This window comes from Anomaloglossus baeobatrachus, chromosome 3 (genome assembly GCF_048569485.1).
Source record: "Anomaloglossus baeobatrachus isolate aAnoBae1 chromosome 3, aAnoBae1.hap1, whole genome shotgun sequence".
Lineage (NCBI taxonomy): Eukaryota > Metazoa > Chordata > Amphibia > Anura > Aromobatidae > Anomaloglossus > Anomaloglossus baeobatrachus.
In genome coordinates, this window is record NC_134355.1 from 395,829,220 (window position 1) to 395,852,486 (window position 23,267).

Genomic DNA, 23,267 nt, shown 5'->3' on the forward strand with positions numbered 1-23,267 from the left:
CTGCCTTCTCTTGGGCATTTACAGCATCGACCTCTACCGGGGTGTCACTCCCTTCAGCACGGTACTCTGTTCTTCTTAGAACCTTGACACCCTTTTCAACATTCAGCCCCTCAACACTGGGTAGCTTACTGGTCCGTTCACCAGGACCTTTGTGGATTGGTACTTCACCAACACTGTCTAGGACTTTGCTGTCCGACTCCACATGAGTGGTTGCTATCGGCAACGTGCCTTTCTCAACCTTCTCTGCACACTCAGTTTCTGGAAGGGAATCCGCACTGTGGGCAGAAATACAGGACACTGTCTCTACTTGGTCCATATTTTCGGAGGTTGTAGCTAGCTCCGCCCTTCTGCGCCTGTTGCGCCTTCGGCGACTGGAGGAGGATTTCCCCTCTTTGCTCATCGGTCTGTCACTGTACTCATTTGTCACTTTAGTAACGTCAGTGTCTATTCTGGAGTCAACGTCACTCCCCCTGGTGTTCTGGACTACCACATCCCCACTTAACCAGGGGTCAGACCCCTTGTCTAGAGCTCTCCCGTTTTCAACGGTCACACTACCATTGGTTACTTTAACGGTCATGTCGCTAAGTTGGGCTTGTCCCCCATTATCTTTGGTCACCCTCAACTTAGGACTGTCCTTACGTGGAGGTACCTCCTCCTCAGTGTACCTCAACGTCCCACCGGGAATCTGTATAACCTCTTGCGGAAAAGAGGCTTCCGTAGACGGGAGCCGACTTATTCCTGTGCCATCGGTCCCGGCCTCTGTCTTCCAGAGGTCCCAAAAGAACTCAAAGTCCTGTCCTATGACAACCGGATATAACAGATCTGGAGCTACACCCACATCAGGGCGCCCCACACCTTTGTCCGACCAAATCATCATCCTGGCCAGAGGATATTCTTTAGTGGTCCCATGCACACAACGGCCTTCTATTTTCCTACCCTCCATAAAATGGAGATCGGACATGGGTCTCACTAAGGTCAACTGGCTACCCGGGTCTAACAGACCAAACACACTTAGCCCATTCAAGTCCACGGAGCACTTCTGTGGCCTCACATCGGATGGATATCCTATACCGCAGGTAGGACATAGGTAAGGCGAATCCCATTGCCCCTTGCTATAGTCCCTCTGCTCGGACCCTGAATGCTCCACCCCCCTGTGGATCACCACCACTTTCTGGGGTCCCGCCCCCTGTTGGCTAATTACCCCGTTCCGGGCCTCCGCCCCCTGTTGGGCAACCACCCCTTTTTGGGACTCCGCCCACTTTTGGGCAACCACCCCTTTTTGGGACTCCGCCCCCTTTTGGGGTTTCCATGCAATGTCCTTAGCCCCCAGTTCACACTGTTCGCCCTTATTTCCCTGGGCACCCAGTGTCCATACTGGCCGCCGAAGGGAACGCACAAACTGGTTCATGGCTACGCCATCGCTACACTCTGACAGCTCCTGCTGTTCCACAATGTCCGCAGGGACCTTTCCCTCTTTTTGGCTTTCAGCCCCCACTGCTGTCGCTGGACCTCCTGGCCCATGCTGCTGGTGCTGCTGACTGTGTAGCAGCTGGTTCAGGAGCTCCTCCATGCTGCAACGAGAAGAGGAACAGGAGGGGCGCTCCAATGGGTAATACCCGGTGGTCAAAGACAGGGGGGGGGGGTTAGAGAACCACTAACCTTTCCAGGTTGTACCGCCCGTACAACCTGGGTCTCCAGCCTGTGGTGTATCACTGCTCACCAAGCAGGGCCTCGCAATTCCGGCTGGCCTGGAACCTCCGGTCACTGGTTTCTCGCCCCTGCAGATCCGCTGATTCACCGCCAGCAGCTGGAGCGCTCTATCCCTGTTCGTGGACCCGCCGATCCACCGCCAGCTGCTTGAGTGCGCAGACGATTTTCGTGGACCCGCCGATCCACCGCAAACCGCTTCAAAAAAAAAAATTTCGTGGACCCGCCGATCCACAGCAAGCAGTCCGTATCCACAGGAATATGTCCTATGCCGTTGCCCCTAGCAACCAGGCTGCATGCCCGCATTCTCCACCATAATGTAGCGGGGTGGGGGTCCCCCAGGACTACAAAGACGCCGTGACTCAAATAGTCCGATCCAAACAGCTTTATTGTCCTTGCTGTACATGTAAATTCATCCGGAACACAGCCGGGTTATGCACCGACCATACGGGTCCCTGTCACACAGGCACCCCTTGCCGTAGGAGACGGTCTAACGATGCCCCGTTCGGCTGTTCCAGGAGGATCCACAAACTTATAATCGCTCCACGCAGACCTGGAGCTTTTCCAGGCTTCCTGCTCTGCAGCTTACAGAGCAGACTCTAATACAAGTTCATAGTGGACGTTTAACCACTTTCCTCACTCTCAGGCACCTGGTAGCAGACACCTCTTAGCTGAGGTTCCTTCTCGGCCCCAGGGCCTTCTGCAGACCACGGGTCTGTGTCTCCTCCAGGAGAGATTCGGCCCTACAGCCCTGGTCTGGCTGCACTCACCTCAGTCTTGTCTCATACTTAATATCGGAGCCCTGTGCTCGGCCGCCACACAAGTTGCTCCATGCAGAGCTCTCGGCTATGCTCTCACTCTCTCCCAGCACACACGCTGGAAGTCTAGAGCTAGTCTCTATCTAGACTGCCCTAGACACACTCCACCCAGGTTCTGAGACTGGATTGCTTTAACCCCTTGAGCCACACCCACAGGTGGAGGTCTGTGAATCTCAGCCCTGCAGAGCACCTTGGGATTATTAAAGGGAACCTGACCCTTATGTGTAGCAAGAAGCCTTTGTGGACTACAAGTCCCATAGCAACCTTTACCGTCTAGATATCGCAGATACCTTCTCCACTGTGACATATAGCGACCATTTACCACGTTGGTGGTCGCTACATCACAGGTTGAAAAGAACAATTCGGCACCTGGAGACATGGAATAATGGTAACAACTGGCATACAGTGCGTAAATGAATGATTCATAGTACACAAATCTGTTTTCACAATGTTAACCATGAAACCAACCATAGAATATAGATAGACAGATAGATAGATAGATAGATAGATAGATAAATAGATAGATAGGGCACAGGAGACCACAAGCCCCACAATGGCAACACACAGCAATCCCCAGAGAGAGTCCACAGAGAGGGCAAAGGAGACCACATGCCACACAATGGCAACACAAAGCAATCCCCAGAGAGAGTGCACAGCGAGGGCACAGTAGACCACATGCCACACAATGGCAACACACAGCAATCCATAGTGAGAGTCCACAGAGAGGGCACAGGAGACCACATGCCCCACAATGGCAACACACAGCAATCCCCAGAGAAAGTCCACAGAAAGGACACAGGGGGCCACATGCCACACAATGACAACACTCGGCAATCCACAATCCTTAAAACATGCCACCCTAACTCTCCACCACAAGAACCTGTTATGTCCAATGACAATCTTTCTTCATTATAGGGTATATCGACCAAATATGATATCCTTAGTTATTAGCAGCTGGAACATTCAAGGATTGAATGCCTCAGCTTTTGGGTCCAAGACAAATGACCAAGACTTCAAACAAAGACTAAAGAGCATTGACATCAAGATCCTTCTGGAGACATGGGCACGGACAGAGGAGGAATCCCTAGCACCCATGGGATATAGGGAATTTTCTGTCTCCACCCAGAAAAACAAGAACACCAAACAGGGCCGCTGCTCAGGGGGCATACTAATATGGTACAAGGAGGAGATCAAAGATCTCATCAAGGCAATAAAAAGAGGAGAAAGCCATATCTGGATGAGGATAGGCAGCTCCATCCTCACCTCTCAGCAGGACATCTACCTCTGCGCAGCCTACATTCCTCCATCAGAATCCCCATACTAAAGGCCTGACATCTATGAGGACCTACAGAGGGAGGTAGCCCAATTCCAATCCATGGGCAGGGTTCTCATCTGTGGAGACCTCAATGCCAGGACGGGTACAGAGAAGGACTACCTGTCACCTGACGGAAATACATATGTAATGGGAGAGGGGCCCTTCTACAGTGACTCTGTACAGACAGCAAGAAACAGCTATGACAGAGTGGTGAATAAAAGTGGCACAACCCTGTTGAACCTGTGCCGAAGCTTGGGGTTGTATATAGTGAATGGGCGCATCAGGGGGGACTCATTAGGGAGATTTACACTAAACTCCAAGATTGGCAGCAGTGTGGTGGATTATGCAATAACTGACATGGACCCAGCAAAAATAAATGCCTTCAAAGTCACCCCCGAAACTCACCAGTCAGACCACAACCAAACACTGTACTGTACATGAGATCCACGGACAAGCAACACACAGATAAGCCCCCCCCTGACCGGTCTCCACATTCTGCCACCATCCTACAAATGGCCTAAACAGTTATCCACTGAATACACCAACATGAGCAACAGAACCGAGATCCAAGAGCTACTTGTAAATTTCAACTCAAGACGCTATATATCAAACCAACAAGGAGTCAATCGGGCAGTGAATGGCTTTAACAACATCCTGTATACCATGGCAGAGCTTGCAGGTGTCAGAAAGACCAACCCCAAAAAACCTACAAATAAACAAGGCCAAAAATGGTTTGACAAAGATTGCAAGTCACTACGCAACTCCCCAAGGGTAGCCTCAAACTAAAAACACAGAGACCCCAACAACAGGGATCTAAGAGCGGCCCATGACACCCTACAGAGGCAATACAAGCGCATTCTCAAGGAGAAAAAAAAGAGGCACATCTCCCTCCAGGACAACTCATTCTGGAAAACCTGGAGTCATATCGGCACAAAGTCCAACCATAGCACCTTCCACATCCAAAATGGCAACATCTGGCACAGCTACCTCAAAGGCTTCTTCAAGAATATACCAGAAGAAGACCTAACTCCAAAACAGGAGCACCTAACCACTAAACTCAGGGACATGGAGGAGACAATCAAAGACTTCCAAAATCCTCTGGACATACCAATCAGTGTGCTGGAAATAAAAGACAAAATCAAATTTATGAAATGCAAGAAGGCCGCGGGCAGTGACGGCATCCTACCAGAGATGATCAAATACAGTTCCCCAGATATACATGCAGCAGTGGCTAAACTATTCACCCATTTCCTGAGTGCCGGCTACTTCCCAAAGAGCTGGAATCAAGGTCTCATAACACCCATCTACTACAATGGAGACCGATATGATCCAGCAAACTACAGAGGGTCTGTGTCAACAGCATTCTGGGAAAACTGTTTAACAGCATCATTAATAAAAGGATTATCACCTTCCTCACCCAGCGGGACACCCTCAGCAGAAGCCAAGCTGGGTTGATGCCAAACCACCGCACCACCAATCACATCTACACCCTGCACAGACTCATCAAGACCCATGTCCATAGCAAAAAGAAGGGGAAATATTTGCATGTTTTGTGGACTTCAAAAAGGCATTTGACTCAGTGTGGCACCCTGGCCTGTTCCTGAAACTTCTGGAGAGCGGAATTGGTGGCAGAACCTACAACGTGATCTAGAGCTCATACACTGAGAACCAGCGCAGCGTGAAGGTAAACGGGAAGAGGACGGCTTTCTTCCGACAGGGCCGTGGGGTCATACAGGGCTGCAGCCTGAGCCCAACTCTATTCAACATCTATATAAATGGACTAGCAGCAGCTCTAGAGTCCTCCCCCACTCATGTCCTCAGTCTGCATGAAGTTCTTGCTGTACGCAGACGACCTACTGCTACTCTCCCCAACCGAAAGAGGCCTCCAAGATAGCCTGGCAGTGTTGGAAACATTCAGCACCACATGGGCTTTGTCCATCAACCAAAAGAAGACCAAAGTCATGGTGTTTCAGAAGAGGAACCAGAACAAAATACCCACTCCCTCCTTAACATTAAATGGCACCACGCTGGAGAAGACCAGCAACTATACCTACCTTGGTCTGGAGCTAAGCAATAACGGGAGCCTCAAGCAAGCAGCAGAAGCCCTGAAAGGAAAAGCGTGCAGAACCTTCTACGCCATCAGAAGACAACTGTACCACCTCAAACCACCTGTTAGAGTCTGGCTCAAGATATTTAACAGCGTCATCACACCTATACTGCTTTATGGTAGTGAGGTATGGGGCCCAGCGACCTACCCAGACCACACAAAGTGGGATTCCAGCCCAACCCAAGTCTTCCACATGGAGTTCTGCAAATATCTTCTCCAAGTCCATTGCAGCACCTCAAACATAGCCTGTCGGGCAGAACAGGGCCGATTCTCCTTATGGCTCAGTATACACAAGAGGGCGCTATCACACCAGGCGCACATACAGAACAGCAACCCCAGCTCCTACCATCAAAAGATCTGCTGAGCCAGAGCCCAGAGCAAGCCAGGAACCCCGGCAACCAGTACAGCCAAAGTCAGCAACACACCCTGACAAAAGCCCAAATAAAAGAGATCTCAGAGAGCTGCAAGATGCAATACATAGAGGACTGGAAGAGTGAATTAGAGAACTCCCAGAAACTCAACATCTACCGGTCACTGCGCAGGGACTACACTCTGGCCCCATACCTGGAAAGGTTACGCCACCCCAAAGACAGGCAGACTCTAAGCCTGTACAGACTGAATGCCCAAAGCCTAGAGGTGGAAACAGGGTGGCACCGACAGACATACAAGCCGCGTGAGAACAGACTGTGCCAGCACTGCCAGCAGGGGGCTCTGGCGGACGAGGCACATTTCCTACTGCAGAAATACTCAGCAGTCAGGGCCTCCCACTTCCAGAAACTTACCACTCATACCCCGGACTTTCCATTCATGGACGAGGAGAGGAAACTCCGCATCCTACTGGGGGAAGAAGGATCAACAGTGGAGATCGCCGCCCAATATGTCTCCACTTGTCATAAGCTGAGGGGAACATAAGGCCCCTAAAAGGACTTTCAGAGCCCAAATTGTGCCCCCAACTCCCCATAACCCTGATCCCCTCCCACCACACTTACTGTGTTTCTCTAGCTTTGGCAATACTAATTGTATTTTGGTCCTGCCAATAAAGCATATTTGAATTTGAATTTGATAGATAGATAGATAGATAAACATGTAGATAGATAGATAGATAGATAGATAGATAGATGGATAGATAGATAAACATATATGTAGATAGATAGATAGATGGATGATAGATAGATAAACATATATGTAGATAGATAGATAGAGGATAGATAGATAGAGAATAGATAGATAGACATATATGTAGATAGATAAATAGATAAACATATATGTAGATAGATAGATAAATAGATAGAGATCCCGCCCACCATTCCTAGGAGTAAGCAGCATTGAAGATGAGCTCCTGAGTTTTTCATCATTTATACCTTCTAATGAGCAAAAAGTAAGACAAAACCTGGAAAAATTGAACTCTGTGGAAGAGAAAAGCGAGCTGGACTGAGCTGGACTAAAGATTTTTATGAAAAAGAGGAAATAGAGGATTTAAAGGACATAAGAAAAAACCTGTTGAAGGACAGACTACATACAACAGGAGGACTCCAGACTGGCATCCAAAGATCTGCACATCCAAAGGTAGGACCATCCTCCATCGTTACCACAACCTACAGACAGTGCTGAATTAACATCTCTGATAAATAAGGATTATTATAAAAATGGAAAATATAAATGTAATACAAGTAATTGGGCAGAGAGCAGAGCTGGAGACACAGGACAGCAGGGGGTCAGACACTCTGGAGATCACATACTCTGAGAAGCATAAAACCATTCAAGCACAGAAAGCCATAAAACATGCCAGAATTAGAGAAGATCCAGAGACCCTCTTTGCTGATTTTACCTCTAAAGAGGAACAAAAAAGAAAAACCAATTTATTATTCCACACAGACCAACCCTTAGCCTGGCACACCGCCCTGTGCAAACAATATAAGCATATATCCGAGGGCGGCATTAATAAAAGCCGGCAGATCAGAATTAGAAACCAAAAAAAGACGAGACCAACTCACTGACCATAAATGTGTACAATAATGGCAACATCATGGTACAAGGGACTGAGGAAAACTTACAAAAATTTGAAGACAGTTTTTCTCAAATTAAACTCCAGGTACAAAATTGCAAAGAACAACAAACCCCAGCAGCCACCATCACCTCTACAGAGACCTCCAGAGACAGAACTGCAGCCCCAAACACCTCACACCCCTGACCTGAGACCCTCAGAGACTGTTTGTCTCAATTAGAAAGAGACTTTGTACAATTTAAAGAAGAACTTCAAAGAAACATTGGTGACAGAAATGCAAATGACCAAGTAATGATAGAGATAAACAAACTGAAATGTTAATATAGGTCGGCTCTGCAGAAAATAAGAAACAAAATGTATGAACTGCAGCAAGAAAATGCCCGACTGAGACAGGAGATAACAGAGCTGAAGACTCCTGGACACATGAAACAGGAGGACGCCATAGAAACACAGAGGAGTGAAGACAAAATGGCCTCCACTGGCCAGGAGGGAGCTATGTCAACTAACACCAGTACAGACACCATGGCCTCCACTGGCCAGGACACTGAGATACCAAATAACTTCCACAGTATGACTGCTCCTGAAAATAACATAAGTGAACCACAAACCAGAGAAAGAGAAAAGAGAAGAGAACCAGCCACCAGCAAAATCTCCAGCACAGACCCCCAGCTTCACAAACGTACCCCACCCATGACCTCACAAAGTTTTGATACCATCCTAATAATGGACTCAAATGGGAAATACCTGAATACATGGCGACTATTCCCAGGGAAAAGGGTCAATAAAATCCGCTGTGCAACTATTGAGCAGGTGACAGCAGTCATCAATAACCCACGGTTCACAAGCCCAAATCATATTTTTATACACACAGGAACAAACAATCTGCCAGCCTAACACCAGCAGATCGCAGGACAACTGACCCAACTAGTAAAGACAGCAAAACTAAAATTCCCGGACAGCAAAATAATTCTATCGTCTCTGCTCCCAAGAAATGATGCATCCAGCCAAACTACCCAGAGCATCAACACGGACCTGACCACAAGAATCTAGGCTGTGCCCGACGTGATCCTGGCACAACACCCCTCCATAAATCATCAACACCTCTATGATGACAAGCACCTAAACAAACAAAGGGTCAGCCTACTGGCCAAAGAACTGAAGGACATTATACTAAACAGAGACCCCATGCCTGGACTCAACAACAACCAAAATCCCATGGAAAGACCCCCAACAATAAAAAGACAGGAAACCCCAATTTCATCACAAGATGCCAGAAACAAAGCCCTTCACCCAAAATCGGGCCATCAGAGGAGGAGACCACCATGGAGGGGACCATCAGCCCCACACAGAGGCATGCAGGGCAGAGATATGGAAGAGATTAGAACCCTGCTCAGCACATTGTGCAGGAAACTAATGTGACTAGATCAAACCTAACACATCTATAAACCAGTCGTAAATCCAGAGTGTCTTACACAGCCACACTCATTACAAGGTATATACACATGAGGTATATAGGAAAAAAAAATGACCTCATTCACAATCAGCAGCTGGAACATCCAAGGCCTGAGCACCTCGGCCTTTGGATGTAAAACAAATGACCCCAACTTTATTCAAAGACTGAAAAATATAGACATTCAGATCCTCCTGGAAACATGGACCAGAGCTGAAAACGAATCTCTGGTGCCAATCGGATACAGAGAAATCTCTGTACCTGCCCTGAAAAATAAAAACATCAAACAGGGCCGCTGCTCAGGAGGAATATTGATCTGGTATAAAGAAGAGCTCCACCAGTACATCAAACCAGTGAAGAGAGGAGGCAGCCACATATGGATCAGAATCAGCAGCTCCATCCTCACCTCTCAGTCTGATGTCTGCACCACCTATATACCACCACCAGAGTCCCCCTACTTCAATCCAGACAGCTTTGAGATCTTACAAGAAGAAACCACCCATTATCAGGTCCTGGGCAAAGTTCTCATCTTTGGAGACCTCAATGCAAGAACAGGGAGAGAAAAAGACTTTCTGACCACAGAGAATGACAGTCACAACTCAGAACACTCAGAGAGAAACAGCTATGACAGTACAGTCAACAAAAGTGTCAAAAAGCTCCTGAACTTATGTAAAAGTTTAGGTCTTCATATTCTTAATGGACGTACGAAGGGAGACTCACTGGGAAGATATACACTAAACTCCCACGTAGGAAGGAGTGTAGTAGACTACGCCATTACAGATATGGACCCGGCAAATATTAGCACCTTCATAGTCACCCCACAAACGCACTTGTCAGACCACAGCCAACTTCTCCTGTACATGAAATCTACAGAGAAACCATCCACACAAAAGCCACAGCAGAGCAGCCTCTACAATCGACCTCCATCCTATAAATGGTCTAAGACGTCAGAAATAAAATATAAAGAGGCTCCCAACAGACCCGAAATACAGGAGATGCTCCACAACATCTACAGCTACAAGTACAAGTCAAACCCAGAAGGAGTAAATCAAGCTGCAAAAGACCTCAAAAAAATATTCCACACCATGGCCAAACTGTCTGACCTCAAACAAGTCAACTACAAGAGGCCAAAAGAAAAGCAGATCAATGGTTGGTTTGACAAAGAGTGTAAAGCCGTTCGAAAGACCCTGAGAACAGCCTCAAACAATAAACACAGAGACCCCAACAACCCAGACCTGAGGGAAGCCTATGACACCATACAAAGGCAGTACAAAACCATCCTTAGGAGGAAGAAGCAGAGCTACATCTCTACCAAACTTAGCCAACTCCAAGATGCCCTCCAAGACAACTCCTCCTGGGAAATATGGAACCACATGGACACGAAGAGCAAGAAAAAGAATGACACCCATATCCAAAATGGTAACATCTGGCTCCAGTACTTCAGAGACCTCTACAAAGACATCCCAAAATAAGGACTAAGCCAAGAGCAGGAAAACATAACATCAAAACTAAAGGCAATGGAGGAGAAAATCAAAAATTTCCAAAACCCACTGGACATACCAATTACATTACAGGAAGTTGCAGAGAAAATCACTTCCTTAAAGTGTAAAAAATCTAGTGGTCTGGATGGAATCCCCCCAGAGATGCTGAAGTACAGTCCACCAGAAATTCAAGCTGCAATGGTTAAACTAATCAACATTGTGCTGAGTGCTGGTTACTTCCCTCGTACCTGGAACTAAGGACTCATTACACCAATCCACAAGAGTGGGGACAGGTATGACCCTGCCAACTACAGAGGCATATGTGTCAGCAGTAACTTGGGAAAACTGTTCAACAGCATCCTAAACAAAAGGATCCTCAGTTTCCTTACTGAGCACAATGACATGAACAAAAGCCAAGCAGGGTTCGTGCCAAACCACCGCACCACGGACCACATCTACACCCTGCACAGTCTAATTCAGAGCCACGTCCACAATACAAAGCATGGGAAGATATACGCCTGCTTTGTAGACTTTAAAAAGGCCTTTGACTCAGTGTGGCACTCGGGCTTGTTCTTGAAATTGCTGGAGAGCGGAATAGGAGGAAAGACCTATGATGTCATCAAAAGCTCCTACACCGAGAACCTCTGCAGTGTGAGTGTGAACAGTAGAAGAATGGCCTATTTCCAGCAGAGCCGAGGAGTCAGACAGGGCTGCAGCCTAAGTCCAACGCTCTTCAATATCTACATCAATGAGCTGGCTACTGCTCTGGAATCTTCACCTGTTCCAGGTCTCACACTCCATGACGCCCAGGTGAAATTCTTGCTCTATGCAGATGACCTACTGCTGCTGTCACCAACCGAGAGAGGCCTCCAAGACAACCTACAAATCTTGGAGAAATTCAGCTCCACATGGGCACTACCGATCAATCTAAAGAAAACCAACATCATGGTGTTCCAGAAGAGAAAAAGGAGATTTGACCAGCATCCTCCATTTGTCCTAAACAACTGCACTCTTACAGGAACAGACAAATACACCTACTTAGGCCTGGAAATTCACCAGTCTGGGAGCTTCAAACAAGCCATAGAGACCCTGAAAAACAAGGCCTCCAAGACCTTCTATGCCCTCTGAAGGAAACTCTATTATCTGAAGCCTCCAGTGAGGGTCTGGCTAAAAATATTCGATTCCATCTTCGCCCGAATCCTCCTGTACGGCAGTGAAGTCTGGGACCCTCACACTTACCCAGATTGGTCAAGGTGGGATTCCAGCCCAACAGAAATATTCCACCTGGAATTTTGTAAGCACCTTCTCCAGGTCCATCGAAGCACTTCCAACAGCGCCTGTCGAGCCGAGCTAGGCAGATTCCCTCTACACCTAGTGGTTCTGAAGAGGACACTACCATTTCTGGCTCACATACAGAGTAGCAATCCAAGCTCCCATTATCACAAAGCTCTGATATATATACGTGGTCCAGATGAACCAGGACCCCTGGCACAGCTCTCCGAAACCCAACTGGACAAAATAACCAATCACAGCAGCCTGACAAGAACCAGAATCAGGAAGATGGTAGACGAGGGCCAGGAGAGGTATGTCACTGACTGGAGGACCAACATCAACACCTCACAGAAACTGACCACGTACCAGAGACTACAGAGAGACTACATACTGGCCCCATATCTGGAAAAACTCCCGGATCCCAGAGACCGCAGGACTCTGAGCCGATATAGACTCAGTGCCCACAGTCTAGCCATCGAATCCGGCCGACACAAGCAGAGCTACAAGCCCAGGGAGGACAGACTGTGCCAACACTGTGACCTGGAGGCCCTGGAGGATGAAACCCACTTCCTGCTACACTGCACCAAGTACTCAGCAGTGAGGGACACTCACTTCAGGAGATTCTCCCATCTCTTCCCGGATTTCAGCTCCATGAAGGAGGAAGAGAAAACATATATCCTGTTAGGGGAAGAAGAAAGCGCAGTGGAGATAGCAGCATGGTATGTGAGCGAATGTCATAGACTTCGAGAAAGAGAACTATGATAAGCCATGGACTTCCATAGCCTCCATCCCAGATGTGCCCCCACAGTCCCCACCTTGGATGTGCCCCATCCATCCTTCCTACAGTCCCCACCCTGGATATGCCCCATCATAAGACATGGACTTCCATAGCCCCCAACGTCCCCACCCTAGATGTGCCCCATCCATTCTTCCTATAGTTCACACCCTGGACGTGCCCCATCCATCCTACCTACAGTCCCCACCCTGGATGTGCCCCATCCATCCTTACTATGGTCCCTACCCACCATCCCCACAGTCCCAGTCCCTATTGTACACTTGCTTTGGCAAAACTAATTTGTATTTGGTCCAGCCAATAAAGCTTATTTGATTTGATTTGATAGACAGACATGTAAGAGAAAGATCGATAGACATATATGTAGATAGATAGATAGATATGAGATAGATAATAGATAGATACGTAGATAGATAGATAGATAGATCGATAGATAGATACATAGATAGATAATAGATAGATAGATAGATAGATAGATACGTAGATAGATAGATAGATAGATGATAGATAGAGAATAGATAGATAGATATGAGATAGATAGATCGATAGATAATAGATAGATACGTAGATAGATAGATAGAGGATAGATAGAGAATAGATAGATACTGTAGATAGACATATATGTAGATAGATAGATATGAGATAGGTAAATAATAGGTAGATAATAGATAGATAGATACGTATATACATAGATAGATAGACATATATGTAGATAGATAGATATGAGATAGGTAAATAATAGATAGATATGTACAGTAGATAGATAGATAGATATGATAGATAGGTAGATAATAGATAGATAGATATGTAGATAGATAGATAGATATGATAGATAGATAATAGATAGATACGTAGATAGATAGATAGATATGATAGATAGATAGATAATGAGATAGGTAGATAATAGATAGATAGATACGTAGATAGACAGATAGATAGATTTAACACCTTCACCACCAGACAATTTTATGTTGGTTTTTTTCCTCCCCTTCTTCCAAGGGAAACTTTTTATTTTCCCATCAATATAGAAATATGTTGCACTTTTAAATTATACCATTCATTCTACCACATATTGTACTGGAAGATGCAAAAAAAAATGTGGTGAAATTGCAAAAACAGTGGGTTTTTTTTTATTTACCCTGTTTACTATATGGTAAAACTGACTTGGGCAATATGATTCCCCAGGTCAATAAGAGTTCGGATACCAAATATGTATAGTTTTATTTTTATTTAACTGGTGAAAAAAATGCAGAAATTTGTCAAACAAAAAAGAATTGCACTTTTGTCACCATTTTCCGAGACCTACAGCGTTCTCATTTTTTGGGATCTGGATGTGATGACTTCGTTTTTGCATCCTGAGCTGACAATTACCGTAATTATATCATTTTTGGATAATGTCATGTTTTAATCACCTGTTATTGCTTTTTATTGCAATGTTGCGGCAAGAAAAAAATTTAATTCTAATGGGTTTTTTCTCATTATGTCTTTTACTGATCAGATTCATTTATATTCTATTTTGATACATAGGACATTTCTGAACGGCTGCAGGCCCAATAAGCATGCATCTCCCCAGCCTGAGAGTACCAGCCCCCAGCTGCCGAGCTTTATTTTGGCTGGGCATCGAAATTGTGGGGGACCTCACACTATTTTTTAAAATTATTTATTTAAATAATAAAAAGCTACATGCGGTTTCTCCTATTTTGATACACAGCCAAGTTAAACGCATGGCTGGGGGATGCAGCCTATAGCCATATGCTTTATCTGTGATGGGTATCATAATATGGGGGGGACCCTATGCCAAACATTTTATTTATTTATTTTATACCACGATAGAGACCCTCAGATAGCAGCTGTGATTGGTTGCAGTCAGATGCTGTCACACAGGCTAGGGGCGCATCTGACTGCAACCATTCCCAGACGCCAGGACAGCCGGTGGGCGGGGAAAGCAGTACCTATGGATAAGCGATAAGCAAGTGAATGAGCAGACGTGGGAGCAGTTACAGCCACGCCAGAGCCTCGGTAAGTATGAAACGTTTGCTTAATTCTTGTTTTCTTTACTTTTCCTTGTTTTTTTTATTTTCTGAGCGCCAGATCCGGATCATTAGTTAAAAATTCCCTGAGAATTCTGGGCCCCTCACTCAGGCATGTTTGAAACTGCGCAGATTCTGACTTTTACAGTCTGAGTCCGCCCATCACTATTTAGGACTGATGACAACATTGAGCGTTCTGATCTTGCCCTATTGGACTATCACCTGTTTGGTCCCACTGAAGGAAGCCCTACACAGATGACATTTCACGCCTGATGAAGAAGTGACAACAGTAGTAAATGTGTGGCTTGTAGCTTTGCCTAAAAAATGTTTTGATAAAAAAATACCAAATCTTGTGGACCGATTACAAAGCATATTGAAAAGCAGGGATTTTGTCAACAAAATTCATGTATTTGTCTTTTTTGCAAGCTGATTAAACTAAATTCTACAGCCAGAGTGACACTAATATTTAACCCCCCTTGTACATATATGAATAGTACAGAATGATACTTCTCACGTTTTCTTACCACTATAAAGTATAGCATCATAAATGTCTTTCCAGTGTGTACCGCACATGACTAATCCTATCTTGACAGGTAATATACAATAAATATGATGTCTTACCCACACATTTCATTGCGGTATAATTCATTATTACTACCACTATAATTTGATACATAATGAATAATCATATTTTAGCTGTTCAACGACAGAATAATAAATTCAAACATGGCCCAGTTACACGGAATTTAGTCTGTAGACCCTGTAACAAAGAGGACATTTATGTTACAGTGTTTACATCATATTAAACCATGAAACGCCTGTGTGCTTTGGGCTCCACAATGTAATTTTAAAGTGAATTATCTTCCTTGTTTCTAACAGTACACATGAGACACATAATGGAAAAGATAAGCATTCAGTTATTTTTCACTATGTCTTGAAACCTACCCCAACCAAGGCACAGAAACCGTTTTCTTATAACTCTTGTTCTAATTTTCCCGGTGACGGCCATGTATGACTGCCAGGCTTCTGTCAAAACCCAACAGAAAGACGCAAGGAAGAAGAAGTGTAGGAAGGCTGTGGTCATGGTGCAAATACCCTGAAAAAAAGTTGCAAAACTAGGGTTATTAAATTAGACAAACAACAGCAAGGAAATATTATGCTCTATATCTAAAGTATTGAAAATCATAAAAAATACTGTAAATCCCCCAAACAAATGAGTTTAGAGTTCTTTTATCCCAAAAGGCAATATAGAAGTTTATATAAAAGTCCATTGTTAGCAATAAAGACCATGCAAACAGTAGATAGCATTCCTTTGTTAACCCCACCACTTCTGGACAATTTTTAATTTTCTTCATCTAAAAGCCATAAGATTTTTATTATTCCATTGACATAGCTATATGAGGGTTTGTTTTTGTTTTGCGGGATGAGTTGTAGTTTTGAATGACACTATTCATATTAGAATACAATATACTGAAAATCGGAAAGAAATTAGAATATAGGTGAAATGATGAAAAATATGTACTTCCATTACTTTTTTTTTGTTGCTTTTATAGTGCTCATTTTGTGGTTAGTAGTTACATTTCTCACCCTAAGCTAATACTCGAGTCAATAAGTCTTCCCAGTTTTCTGTGGTAAAATTAGATGCCTCGGCGTATAATTGGGTCGACTGATACTCAAGTATATATGGTAATAACAAAATCTTTTGTATGTTATGTTGCCCATCACTTTCTAATTTATACATTAGTCATTAAGGGATTAATAGGATAATTTATAGATTATGGGCTTTTAAAGACATAACGATATTCAATACTTTTTTTATTATGATTTTTCTTTGTTGGGGGAAAACGGTGCTTTGAATTTCTATATTTTTTCATTTTTTTCATAGTTTTAAAAACTTTTTTGTCTCTTTATGTTATCTTTTTATTCCCCTTTGTAGGCCTTGTCTGCCATCTAATATTGATCTATCCCTCGATGATTTTCTCAAAGGGATACATAGAATTTGTTACAAATAAAAATGGCACGCTTTAATGCAAGAAATATCTGGCAAGGGGATGTTTCATATTTTTGGTTAGTGGTCTGATGTGGGATTTAGAGTCATATCTAGGCTCCGATCTGGGTTAGAACCTATAAAATAAATTACATGAGGCCACAGGAGCACTTTTTGGATATAGATGTCTGTTGTAGGAGATCACGTCATTGGCGCTGTTAACTGAATTCAGCATTGGAAAGTGTTATCACCGTGAGAGACTTGATAATGATTATATAAAAACTATGAGTATAGCAGCCTAAGCTTAATGATGTTGTCACTTTCCTATTTTTTGCTTTCATTTGTAATGAGCTTCTCTATTCTTAGACGCTAATCAAAATTCCTGAATCATCAGCTTCCTTTCAATGCAACTTTTATGCTACATTACCTTTATTTAGAAGTTTTCGTAACATTTGCCATGCAAATATCTCTTATTTTTAAGTGTTTGAATAATATATATTATGGTCTAAGGTTTTTCTTGTGTATTAATTTTAGAAAGCGTAGAGCTAATCTTAGTAGTGAATTACTTGTCCAATTGCACAGTGTGCTACACGTTGTTTGCATCAATGGGTGCTACCTGAACAACCCTTTTGGGCAGTTTGGAGAACTCCATATCTGTATGTGTCTGTTTGTTTCCAAATATATCAATTGACTTTTTGTGTACAGATGTAGCATTTTTTAAAGGGACCCTCAACCTTCAAACCATTTCTACTGCATAGTCACTATTAGAAATGAGAGAACCCAAGGTTCGGTGTTTGCACCAAACACAGACTTTACAAAAAAAAAAAAACAGAGTTTGGGTGCTTTATGTATGCAAACCACTCACATGATCATCGGTGTTCGAGTACCTTCGGTGCTAAGTCTAGTGCAAGTCGCTTGCAGTGGTTGAACGGCTCGTACTGGGGTAACAACAGCATGATTGGCTGTAGTGTGCACCAAAGAAAAAAATGGAATAACCCCACCCACGCTCAGAAGTATTCTGTTTCTGGCTGGCTGCACGTGGGTGGAGACCTGATCTACCCAATTAGTGACTTCAGTTGGGGTTCAGATCAAGTCCAGGTCCCAAACCAAACTTTATCTAAAGTCCGGCTGAACCCAGTGAATTAAACTTCCACGAGTCCATCTCTAGTCAGCATACCTAGTCCACCATTCTGTTGGCCACTGCCTCCACCTCTGAGATTGGTGTCCAATCTAAATTTCAAATTTGCCTGTGAGTCATCAGATGAACTGTACTGTATTCAGTTTCTATGGACAGCACAGCTATCTAAACAATAAATGGTGACTGCATTATTTATATACAGACAGAGAGCTGATCCGCTGTAATTAAGCCTGCAGTGTAATAACACTTATCTTATAGTTATGCTGTGTCTAAAGCATACATCGTTCTTTTTTGTTTGATGAGATGAGTGCAAAACATCTTGAAGCAACTCTGGCTGCTAGTGATGCACCAGATTTTTACTAAAAAGAAAAACCCAGTATTTCAACTGGAATTCACCACAGTTGTAATCCCTACGTGGTGAACTTTATGTCCACTTGTAAATAAGGTGCAATAATAATTGTGGATTATGGATGCTTGGTCAGGACTACCATTATTTGATTTACATTCTTGACTTTACTTAAGTCAGTGAAATCTTTCAAATTCCATGCATGTGTTAATCATCAGATTCTCTCTACAGGTGGAGAACAACAAACAGGCAAGTGTCTTGGTGCATACACAAATGATAAGATAATTAAAGAGAACCTGTCACCACTTTTTTGTCATATAAGCTGCGGCCACCACCACTAAAATGCTGTAAATAAGAGCTCAGGCTGGGAGTATAATATAAAAAACACTTTATAATACTTACCTAATGGTCGCACGGTGGGCCTAATAGGCATCTCTATTGTCCAGTTCCCGGCACCGCATCTTTTGATCATCTTTGATCTCCTTCTCTAGCCGCGGTGCATGGCGGATCCAGTGTCATACACACTCGCCGGCATTCAGGTCCTGAGGAGACGCACTTTGATCTGCCCTGAGCAGGGCAGATCAAAGTATTGTAGTGCACCTGCGCAGGTCCGGCGAGTGTGTATGACGTAGCCACGACACAGGCTTCAGAAAGAGAACGAAGATGGCCAAAAGGGGAGGCACCCACACCAGAGAACGGAGACGACTATTAGGCCCACAGTGTAACCGTTAGGTAAGTATTATAAAGTGTTTTTTATGTTGTACTCCCGGCCCGGGATCTTATATACAGCATGTTAGAATGCTGTATATAAGAGCCCGGTGGTGGTGGCCGCAGCTTAAAGTCCAAAAAAGTGGTGACAGATTCCCTTTAACATATGCACAGGACTTCAGAAGAAACAGCATTGACCATAGCAAACACAGCTCAACTAATTGCAGCCCTTGTATACTGCCTCATCCTGCTGTATATCTCTCCAATTAGCACCCTCCCCCGTTTACAGCAGTATACTACATTATAGATCTCCTTTGTCTCTTGAATATAAAGCCCATCATGAAGGTAATTTCAACTTTCTGTCTCCTGTATATACAGCCCATCTTGCATTAAATCTCTCATTTCTTTCTCCTGTATATACAGCCTATCCTGCAGTACATTGTTTCTTTTAATAACCAGCACACCGCTGCTTCTTTGTATGAGTGTCATCCTTAATAGTTGTCACTATGTTCTAGGCACAGCACAGTTCTGCAGAGATTGCACTCTGCATGATCAACCAGATCTCCTGGAACTACAGGACGGTTCCAATGGTAAATGGAGGGTAAATAAAGTCAGGAGGGGGAATCCTTATAGGGCTGATATGTGCAAAACAGGGCAAATTTAATAGTGGGTTATTTGGGCAAAAATTAATAAGGTATATACATTATGTACATTATTACAAGACGACATTGTGGTTTTAGGAATATCCCTTTAATGGTTGCGATACTAAATAATAGTCGTAGATCTATTTTTATTCTAAAAATTTGTCTAAGGTTCCATTGCAAATACTTTCAGATTCTTTTAGTCATTTAATAAAATATGAATTCTACTTTTTCTTTTATATTTTTTTTTTTTTCTTTTTAAATGTCAACATATTTTTTAGCCATTTGGCTTTATGCAATAGCTTTGTCTGCTTCCTACATTACAATGTTGTTTTGTGTATTGTTTTCAAGGGCAGTTACTGGGAGCAGGCTGTATATTTGTTTAGACATCTGGTGGCATGACTAACATTTACAGCTTCCCACAACCATCAGGAAATCATTATCAGCAACGCTGATTAGAAAGGTAAATGATGTCACAGATGGAATATTCCAAGAAAAGCTTGTGGCTATGTTTGTTTCTATGAGTCACAATGCAGATATAACAAATCCTAGCTTTGCATAGACTGTAACCAACATTGCACTCTATGAAAGTTATCACACCGCATTTATTGTATAATAATACATTATAATATGATACATTATCCATACACTGGATGCAAATAAAACCTTCATTTTCTATAGCCGTACTTAAATCCCTATGAATAAAATATGGCAGTATTTTTTTTTACTTCTTTCATTATCAGCCATTCAAACTTATGTATGGGATTATCTCAGCTCAAAGACTAATTGGTATGACGAAAGCGGCCTTTACACGTTACGATATCGTTAATGAATTATCGTCGGGGTCACGGTGTTTGTGACGCACATCTGGCGTCATTAACGAGATCGTAGTGTGTGACACTTATGAGCGACCTTAAACGATCGCAAAAGCGGTCAAAATCGTTTGCCGCGGAGAGGTCGTCCTGAAACAAAAAATCGTTTAATGCTTATTAGCGATGTTGTTCCTCGTTCCTGCGGCACCAGACATCGCTATGTGTGACACCGCAGGAGCGACGAACATCTCCTTACCTGCCTCCACCGGCAATGCGGAAGGAAGGAGGTGGGCGGGATGTTATGTCCCGCACATCTTCAACCCTCCGCTTCTATTGGACGCCTGCCGTGTGACGTCGCTGGGACACTGCACGTACCGCCCCCTTAGAAAGGAGGCGGTTCGCCGGCCAGAGCGCAGAGCATGTATGTGCGTGTGACGCTGCCGTAGCGATAATGTTCGCTACGGCAGTGATCACACAATATCGCTTGTACGACGGGGGCGGGTGCTATCACGCTCGACATCGCTAGCCGATGCTAGCAATGTCGCAGCGTGTAAAGCCCACTTTAGACTTAAAGATGGTAGTCTGGGACTAATATACTGATTGCATGCTGTAGGAAAGGTCGTCAATTTGAGATTGATGGGGATTTGATACCCAGCATCCCACCATTAAAGTCAATGGAAGATAAACTGTAGTACAAGGCAGCAGCCACTTAACAATATATGGAGCTGTGATGTTCCGCTCCTTAAATTGCTTAGACCTGGCTATTGCTGTAGCAGATATCAGCTGATTAGTGGTGTGCTATGTGTCAGACCATCAACAACATCATGTGGATAGATCCCCAAATAAAGCAAAGATTAGACTCACTCACTGCCTGCTATTGGGTGCTCAGAAAAAAGGAATTATTAATACAGACTACATCTGACACTCCTTTGTGAAAAAAGGGGATACTGTGTATTCAAGAAAGTTTTTTATTAACTGACTCAGAAATAAAGAATAGACATCCAACGTTTTGGCACCAAGTGCCTTTCTCAATGTAAGTCTAGGGGAGATGAGTCATGGGGTGTAAGCACAGATTCAAGAATTTTTCAGGAAACAATATTACTTAGAAAGCAATGATAACTGTGTGGAAAGTGCGTGCACAAGGGATGCTGTGTCCCACCTGTATGTAAATATAGAACAAAGGCGTGCACACAAGGTGAAAGTAGTTGGATTGATAACCGCTTAGATACAGTAGAAATACACTACACACTCTTGGTTTGTGAATTTTTTTTTAATAATTGATAAAAGGGCCAAAACCCGAGCAAAGGAAGGTAATTAACAACAGTTGACAGGTTTTACTCTGACGTTACGGCCAGGATGGCCTTGTTCACATTGTTACTGTCATTTGTGATTCAGTGTATTGTAAGTATGCAATGGTAGAAGGCCCTAAAAAGGTTAGCTGGATAGATGTGTACGCCAGCAGAGCTGGATAGATGTGCCTCAGCCATTCCACGCTGCCAAGGCAGGGGAATGCCGGAATACACATCTATCCAGCTAACCCTTCTAGGGCTTCCTGCAATTCCATACTTACGATACACTGAATCACCAATGACAGTAACTCTGTGAACAAGGCCATGCTGGACGAAATGTCAGAGTAAAACCTGTCACCTGTGGTTCATTACCTTCCTTTGTTTGGCTTTTGGCTCTTTTTCAACAAATATTACATTTTTCTTAATTTGGCAAAACAAGAGTGTACAGCGTATTTCTACTATGGCGCCTGTATGTGGCATGCCAGGAGAGGAAGGGAGAGCCGTGCTTCATCACTGTGTGCTTCCCTTTCTCTCCTGGGATGCCACATATAAGTGCCACAGTGTCCCTTGTGCACGCATTTCCACACAGTTATCACTGCTTTCTAAGTAATATTGGTTCCTCAAGAATCCTTGAATCTGTGCTTACACCCTATGACTCAACTCCCCAAGATTTACCTTGAGAAAGGCACAAGGTGCCGAAACATTGGATGTCTATTCTTTATTTCTGAGTTATTTAATAAAACACTTTCTTGAATGCACAGTATATCCCCCTTTTTCACAAAAGAGAGTACCAGATTTATTCTGTATTAATAAGGCCCTAAAATGTGCTATCACCCAATCAACACCCCTTTATGGTGCACAGGTGATGGACAACTATCACAGACATTCTGTGCATATAAATTTATCACAAGTCCAAATCGATGGTATAGTAAGTAGATAAGAGTTTTCTTTGGAAAATGTACATTTTGTCATCAACATTTGTTTAAAATGAACCCTTACTTGAGATGTTTCAATCAAAGTGAAGGTTTCTTACAAATGATCATTTATACAATCATTCATTCAAAACACTTCACATTATTATCCTAAATTTAAATAATCAGACAATTGATGACTTATGTAATTAGAAAGATGTAATCACTGACAATTAAATTATTGTTTTTCCTAACTAGAATTAAAAAGCAAGGTGGAGTAAAGTATCAAAGTGTCATTAACATTTATGTGAGAAAACCTCTCTCCTTAAAATGAGTTTTAAAGCTACATTTAGCCTGAAAGATGTCTGTCACTCTGGTGCTCCTCAATGGTCTTTGATTATTTTTTTGTAGTGCTTTCCCATCTACCCATACAAACAGGCCTACATGGCACAAGATT

The 23,267-nt window shown here is 43.6% G+C and overlaps 1 protein-coding gene across 7 annotated transcripts in view; it reads right to left on the bottom strand.

The window, feature by feature from the left end:
- ADGRB3 (adhesion G protein-coupled receptor B3) overlaps positions 1-23,267 on the bottom strand; it is a 1,441,017-nt gene that overhangs the window by 142,149 nt on the left and 1,275,601 nt on the right. For all 7 annotated transcript variants that reach the window (XM_075340252.1, XM_075340251.1, XM_075340250.1 and 4 more), the window contains one exon: positions 15,924-16,074. In XM_075340252.1, coding sequence (XP_075196367.1) covers positions 15,924-16,074 — 151 coding nt within the window. The remainder of the gene's footprint in view (positions 1-15,923; positions 16,075-23,267) is intronic.